This window comes from Micropterus dolomieu, linkage group LG08 (genome assembly GCF_021292245.1).
Source record: "Micropterus dolomieu isolate WLL.071019.BEF.003 ecotype Adirondacks linkage group LG08, ASM2129224v1, whole genome shotgun sequence".
NCBI classification, from domain to species: domain Eukaryota; kingdom Metazoa; phylum Chordata; class Actinopteri; order Centrarchiformes; family Centrarchidae; genus Micropterus; species Micropterus dolomieu.
The window spans coordinates 19,742,210-19,750,003 of NC_060157.1; the positions used below are offsets into that span (position 1 = coordinate 19,742,210).

At 41.8% G+C, this 7,794-nt stretch overlaps 1 protein-coding gene across 1 annotated transcript; it reads left to right on the top strand.

Annotated features, from left to right (window-relative positions):
• Window positions 1-1,580: 1,580 nt before the first annotated feature.
• On the top strand, window positions 1,581-7,696 carry LOC123975399 (solute carrier family 2, facilitated glucose transporter member 5-like). Its single transcript, XM_046056867.1, has 12 exons — window positions 1,581-1,648; window positions 1,756-1,854; window positions 1,961-2,121; window positions 2,238-2,362; window positions 2,442-2,594; window positions 2,718-2,843; window positions 2,942-3,129; window positions 3,411-3,521; window positions 3,659-3,760; window positions 5,734-5,809; window positions 6,020-6,147; window positions 7,342-7,696. Exons 1-12 carry the CDS (start codon window positions 1,604-1,606, stop codon window positions 7,564-7,566), a joined length of 1,539 nt encoding a protein of 512 aa, XP_045912823.1. The 5' UTR covers window positions 1,581-1,603; the 3' UTR covers window positions 7,567-7,696.
• Window positions 7,697-7,794: the final 98 nt, after the last annotated feature.

The window sequence follows — 7,794 nt, forward strand, 5'->3', positions numbered from 1 at the left end:
TGGCAGAGGCCACACAGGGGGCCCACACTTACTGTATTTCCTGCAGGAATTAATCCAGTGTGTCTGTTTTGAGATTTGGCTGACATTGAAGTAACTGGAGCCTGTGGAAACACTTAAGGAAGAGGTTTCTGCTCTCTCCTCTGCTGGCTCTCCGCCTGCTTAATTCATTAAGTTAAAGAGTACCAGAGGGCCATACTACACCGCTTGGGGTGACCATTCACCAGTCAAGTTAATGGAAGTCTTTTTATTGTTACAACACAGGCGGTACATTTGGCTGTGGCTGTGGATTTTCGAGCCAATTCTCAAACTGTCCACCAAAGGTATTAGGCAATAGGTCAGAGCTGCGAGAGGACATTTTAATTAAAAGTAACAGAACAATCTTTACACATGTAACAGAAAACATCAGAAACACTAGATACATTCATTCTAAAATTCACAGTCAACTCAGTTTCTAAATTCCCTGTCAACCTTACAGTACATTCTCCTAGTGAGGGATGCTGCAAACTGGCTCCATTATTTGGACCAAACTTGATGTTACAAGGTTTCACTCCTCTGAATATCTGAGTTTAGTTTAATTGCACCTGTTCGCCAAATCTAGTAAAAACAAGCAGTGCCAGAAATCCAGTGAAACACTGCCAGCTATGAGTCATCCCGCTCTGTATTCAACTGGATTAAAGACACTTTTCCCCCCCATCTTTTTAAATCTAATACTAAGCTTTTGATTTCTCTGTTAACAAGCTGTTGTAACAAGCTATGTTAGAACAATTTAAATGCAGAACATCTGTTGGGTCTCATCATTCCTTAAAAAAATTTATGAATATATATAAGTGGCCTTCCAAAAAACATTTGACTTTTGTATTAGTTAAATTTCTACAGCTCGTCCTGCTTTACTTACTTACTCTTTTGTGGTATTTTACTGACTGTTTGTAAACATCCTTTTTTAAGAGCAAACAGATTCGGGGCAGTCGCGTTGACAGACTCTAGGCTTTAGAGATAAGGGGGCAATGCAGCACATGACATATTGAGCATAAAGCAAACACAAAAAGACATACGCAGCTAGTTTGTTTCTGCAGAAAAGTTGTCTTTTCAGTAATCAGTGTGAGATTAACTGTGTTCAGCATGAGAACAGATCTTCAAACTGTGCAAAGATCAACACTGAAGTCTGGGCCAACTGTTAGTGATTTCAGCAGTGTGTTGTCATTTTGTAATGACACCCCTTCTGTAATCCAGCCTGCAGGTGGGTGAGCAATAAAGATGCTCATGGAGCTTTATCATTTTGATGATAACATAACTCCAGCCTTTAATGACAGCTGTAGATATCAACAATTGCACCAATTTATAGGAAGGTGCAGTGCAATAAAAGTATCCGATGTCAACATTCAGCCCAGGGAAACATCTAATATCTTGAGTGTATTGCATACAAAACCTCCTGAACACAGAGAGCACAGTCAGCAACATGAAAACGAATAACCGTAGCCAAGCTGTAAACCACTGCTACACTCTCTGATCTTGTGTCCAAAGGGCAGGTGGAATCCAGCGTTGCAGTACAAACAAAGTGTGCAGTTATTATTGCTGAAAGAGACAACAAGTCCATACCTTAGCCATGGTGGAGAACGAGGAACGGGGAAAGCCTGTGGAGAGGAGAGGGGTGAGTTCCATGTCAGGTGTGATTATCACGTGGATGTTTCTGTTGTCTGTTCTGTGACAGTGTGTAAATAGTGTAATAATGATGGATGATGTTTGTGTTGTAAACAGAGATTAACCGTGGTCCTGGCATTGGCAACACTCATATCTGCATTTGGTTCATCATTCCAGTATGGTTATAACGTGGCTGTGATCAACTCTCCATCACCGGTAACCCAAGAACCAAAAGCTTGACTGTAACACACGCTGATATAAAGGCCAGTGTGGCTCATATATGAAGATGTGTTTTCTATCAACATTGTCCTGCTCTCTTTAGTTCATGCAGCAGTTCTATAATACCACCTACCTGGAGCGTTACGGCAGGCCAATGGAGGAGAACTTCCTTACTCTGCTGTGGTCTCTCTCTGTGTCCATGTACCCACTAGGAGGCTTCTTCGGCTCTCTCATGGTGGCTCCTCTGGTCAACAAACTTGGGAGGTGATGCTAAATGTTACGCCCCATCTAAGAGTGGCTATGTCCCATTTATCGTGCACAAGAAAAAACTGTATACCGGTTTGTCTGACATGACTTTAAATGCATCAATCCTGTGACAGGAAAGGCACCCTCCTCTTCAACAACATCTTCTCTATCGTCCCTGCTGTGATGATGGGAGTCAGTGAGATTGCCAAGTCCTATGAGATTGTCATTGTGGCTCGGTTTATAGTGGGCATCTGTGCAGGTCTGCATGTTCAATTGTTCAAGTAATTATTGATAAGAGTAATCTTTATGTGTCTTAAATTGTCTTTCCCTGTCTGAAGGTCTCTCATCCAACGTGGTGCCCATGTATCTGGGTGAACTCTCTCCCAAAAACCTGAGGGGAGCCCTTGGCATCATACCACAGCTCTTCATCACCATTGGCATCCTCAGTGCACAGGTACTGGGCATCAGAAACATACTGGGCAACAGCACAGGTAAATGTTACACATCCTGCACTGGTTAGATGTTTATGTACATCCTTGACAGCTGATTTTGGGAGACTCGGGAGAGAGAGTCCACTGGTAAAAGATGTGTCTCCCTGTTCCCTCTGTATCCAGGTTGGACCCTCATGCTGGGTTTGACCGGTATTCCTGCCCTGATAGAACTCTTGCTGCTGCCCTTCTTCCCAGAAAGCCCCAGGTACATGCTAATCCAGAGAGGAGATGAGAAGGCAGCAAAGAAAGGTAAGAAAATACCTTCTGTGGAGACCGAGGGAGACCCTGGGGAATAAAAAGTAGCAATAGAAATGGTATATTATGGTATTCTGTATGTTGTGCCTTAGCACTAATGCGTCTGCGTGGCTGGGACAACGTGGATGCAGAGCTGTCAGAGATGCGTCTGGAGGAGCAGTCGGAGAGGGCCGAGGGCCGCATGTCTGTGCTAACCCTGCTGTCCCAGCGCTCCCTTCGCTGGCAGCTGGTCTCCATCATCATCATGAACATGGGCCAGCAGTTGTCGGGGATCAACGCAGTGAGTCACGCCAGTTATCCTTGTCCCTGACCCACTGATGCCCACACTGACTCAGATGATGCCAGATTAGAGTTCATTGTTTAAACAACCACTTCTTCTGTTCTTGCAGTAGATCTAATGTTCTTTGAATCATTTGGATAAAGCATTAAGGCATAAAACAGAGTCTATTTTCACTTTGGCTTCATTCAGTCATTTTCAACTGTTGCATCCTCCTTTTTATGTTTAATTCTGTTCTCTAACTCTTGGCTCATTCTGTAACGCATTCATCTCTTTCTACTCAGATCTACTACTATGCAGATAGCATATATGGCACTGCAGGAGTCAAGCAGAATGAAATCCAGTACGTCACAGTGGGAACAGGTGCAGCCAATGTCTTCATGACCATAGCTGCTGTAGGTGCCCTGTTCACTTAAAGTTTGATAAGATGTAACAATTAAACCTTTGAGGGGAGGAGGTGAAATCTACAGTCTGTTGTTTGATCACATAAGCAGGAGACAATTGTTTCTGAACAGGGAATTTGTTATACCAGGTTTTCATCGTGGAGGCCACGGGACGACGGCCACTCCTCCTCTGTGGTTTTGGGATCTGCTGTGGGGCCTGTGTGCTGCTCTCTGTCGCTCTTGTCCTCCAGGTACCATGTGAAAGCTTCTCACACCCACAACATGTTACTCTGCTACCCTCTAGTGGTTCAGCGTGCCAAAAACAAATCTGTTTCTTGAGGTCAAGAGTATTTTATGGTGACTCAGTCATGGGAGTTGTTTAAGACAGATGTATTATCTGTTTGTTTGTTTTCCATAACAGAATAGAGTGTAGACAATAAGATGAGGCAGGGACAGTGACACATTTTCTGTTGCTGTGTACTCCAGTGCATTGTATTTGAAATGAAACAATGACTCTGAGATTAAAGGACCGACATTCAGTGGCAGGGCCAGACAGTTTTTGTAGGTGTGGCCAGACTGAGGTCAGTATTAAAATTGTCGTACAATCTTTCTGCCCATATGTTACTGCACAGAGTTTAGAGAGAAACAGTGCCAGTTCTTCTGTTCCTGTTCTTCACTGTTTTAAGACCCATCTAGAGGAAATTAATAGGAGGCCTTTGGTGCTATGTATCAAACTTAATTATGATTGACAGCACCAGACTGAGATTATCATTGTGTTATACAGGACCTGAAACTTATCATGTATTGATCATAGGCTACAGTCTGCCATACATCATGCAACAACAAACCTGCAGCCATAAACATAAACACGCAGTCAGACTGAGCTGTCTTACCTTAAACCAGGTGATTTGTACTCCCCGTTCGCTTTGTAAAAACATCCACATTATTCAAATCCAAGGCTAATCATTTAGGCTGACAGGCATTTCATTGTCCTGGTTCTCAGACTCTTTCCTCATATGTCCCAACTTGAAAACTAGCACTGTGTTTGAGTGTCAAGTTTTAAAACTCAATGCATTAAGTTGGTGTGCATTGAGCTCCAGTACAGTTTGACATCCTGCTGGTCACAGAGAAACAATGATCCAATTCAGCTGTGACAATGGCTACTCACTAGAGGGCACAAACACACTGCTTTTCCAGTTACAGTAGGTTTGTGAGACTTGTACTGGTGCACTGGAAAGCATATAGCCTGTAGTTAAAAGTCCTGTTACTTTTGTTTAACCATGGGTCTGACTTTATACAGTGGTCAAGGTTCTACAAACATATTTGAGTTGTTAATGTTGGAACACAAACTGCTAAAGCAAACTGCTGCTCCTTCACATTAAAAGCATTTCTTTGACAAAACTCTGGTTGGCTCTTACTGTGAAGCAGCCATGGGAAAGCCAATGAGGAAGTTCCTTAAGCCTGCAGTCTTTCTAATGGCCAGCAGAGGGTGGTTGCAAAAAGAAGTCTGATTGAATTGGACTTAATGACAAAATTACCCTACTTCTCATTTGATTTATGACCTCAGTTAACACTTTCCTAACGAGTTTATAGTCTCAATCCTTAGTTTCAGTTCTTCTTCAGTACAGCATGATGTTCATTTTGTAAATGATGGTGCCATTTAAAGGAAAATAGATGATAAAGCAGGGTATGCTTAGGGTGTGGCTACCTTGTTTTCACAATATGCTGTCTGCTTTCACAGTGTGTTTTCATTTCATGAGAGTTAATTGTAAAAACAAAAGAAAATGCGTCACTTTGCTACCATATATTATATATTTAGATCTTGGTCGGGAAAATAAAATGACGACTTTGAGACATAAAAACAGTCACCCACAACTAAAGTATGAGAAACACTGGCCAGTAGACAGAACCACAAAACCAGTGCTGCCCGCTGCTTCCCCCACCCCAACATCCAACCCTGTAATCTCACCTGGATCCAAAACCCTCAGACAGGCATCACTTACAACAGCACGGTCATTTTAAATCTTTGCAACTTTAGGAGCAAAGGCACAATTTAAAGAAAAGAGTAGAGAACGGGCACATTAATTATTGACTCAGTAAATCCTTTAACATGGACTCCCACACAGTGCAGTCATTAAAGAGATTTTGTTACGTATTTGTTCCTGTTTGGCAGCATCATTATGAGCAGTTAATGATAACAGCAACAGCTGGTTTGTGTTCGCAGGCGACCGTGACTTGGATGCCCTACGTCAGCATCGCATGTGTCATCATCTACGTCACAGGACATGCCATAGGACCCAGTGAGTATGACCCAGTTGGTGGTTATTTACACACACGCAATTACAACAGTGTGCTCCATTAGCTGAGGTGTTGTTTGGATGTGACCAGACATGTAATGATATATGTTGTAAATCTGCCCCCGTTGTTTGAGACATGAGCATCCTCACTCCGAAGAGTAATGATGTGTTTCAAGTGTTTTGGTCGTTGTTGACAACATCTATGCTCTCCAGGTGCCATTGCTTGTGTGGTGACCACTGAGATGTTCAGGCAGTCGGCCAGGCCCGCTGCCTTCATGGTCGGAGGCTCCGTCCACTGGCTCTCTAATTTCACTGTTGGCCTGGTCTTCCCCTTCCTAGAGGTCAGTTACACAATTTCACAAATCTCTTACATTTGGGGAATGAAGGTTTATTATTTTGAAATGTAATTAGTTGCAGATGTTTTGTCTAAACAGCATGGCAATTCAAGTTACATCGAGGCCTTGATCAATGTATACTTACTTTTGAATTACTTCAATATGTAGGCCTAATGGTAAGGGCTGTGGTCAAATAAAGGCCGGTCCCAAATAACAAGGCTATTGTGGAGTTCTTATTGTCTTATAATGTGCATGCCAACCAAGCATAATGCACATTTTTACTATATACAACTTTAACTATATAATCATGCTATTTTCAGTTTGTTGTTCTGGATTACTAATCTAAAGCATTATTTTCCTATTTCAGTCATTGTGGGTATACTGTTTGTATGCTGATGTCTCAGCCTAACTGTATTTTGTAGTAATGTACATGTGCCACAAGATGGCAATACAATAGCTACATTTGAAGTACCTTAATGGGAACCAAGTCGCAATAAAAGCCTTGGTAAGAAATGAAGGGATTCTGTCCACTGAAACGCTAGTGTTAAGCGTGGACTTTGCATTAGCACCATAATGCAGTAACAAATATTTAACAAGCCCAATGGGCGCAAATCAGAAAGCAAGGAGGCTTGGTATTAAAATATGACCAAATATACCTATCAAACAGAAATAATAATAAGTCTGATTCAAGGCCTGGTACCCTTTACAGTAAAGTTCGAGACCAATCAACAACATTTTCATTTTCATATATTGTTGATTTTTTTATGATGGAGAGAATTTATTTATTTATTAGTAATTTTAATAAGTGCACTATTCTCATTCCAAGCATTGTTTTTTTCATATGTATTCAAACATCTCTTGAGGGAATCTTTAAGAATCTTCTATTCTCAAATCCTCTTTTTTCCTTGCAGGGGCAACATTAGTCCCTGTTTATCAGGAGCATTTTTGTCAGTGCATCTTTTCTAATAAACTGAGTGGCGTAATCTTAGAGATAAACATAAACACTAGGCTTGTCTCGTGTTTACTTCCTTCCAAGTCTTCATCTTCAAACCAAAAAGCAAAACAAGGGAGGAATATGTTTGAGTAACCAACCTCACCTTGGTTGTTGTTTATCTCCAACCAAGGGTTTGTGGCTAACATTTACAAAATGCCTTCTTGTAGACACACTGATCACATTTCCTTTCCCTCTTCTCCCTCCAGAAAGGTCTGGGCTCCTACAGCTTTATCATTTTTTCCTTCATCTGTCTGGTCACGCTAGTCTACATCTGGCTGGTGGTTCCAGAGACCAAGAACAAGACCTTCCTGGAGATCTGCCAGATGTTTGCCAAGAGGAACAAAGTGGAGATCAAAGTGGGTGATGGGGATGCACCACTGAAAGAGAGCAAAGAAAGCTTGGAGGATGCGGTGAGGGTCACGGCCTTCTAAAGACAAATGAGAGCATTCAGCATTCAGAGGAGAGGAAGTCTTTGCTCTGGGGGGTATTGTAATGGACTGGAAATGTTTTAATTTAGCCTCTATTTTATATTTTCCAAGGAATCATGTTCACAGTGTCTCTTTGTATAGTTTGTTTGTGGCTACTATTGTAAAAATAAAGATTGTAAAGATATGGCAATTCAGTGCTGCCTAAAAAAATGTGAAATTTGCTGTGTGCTC

Excerpts from the sequence above, each read along its gene's own strand:
- LOC123975399 (XM_046056867.1), top strand. The coding sequence starts at position 1,604 with ATGGTGGAGAACGAGGAACGGGGAAAGCCTGTGGAGAGGAGAGGG. Across the intron at positions 3,522-3,658 it reads TCTTCATGACCATAGCTGCT|GTTTTCATCGTGGAGGCCAC; the intron begins GTAGGTGCCCTG and ends TTGTTATACCAG. Across the intron at positions 3,761-5,733 it reads CTGTCGCTCTTGTCCTCCAG|GCGACCGTGACTTGGATGCC; the intron begins GTACCATGTGAA and ends TTGTGTTCGCAG.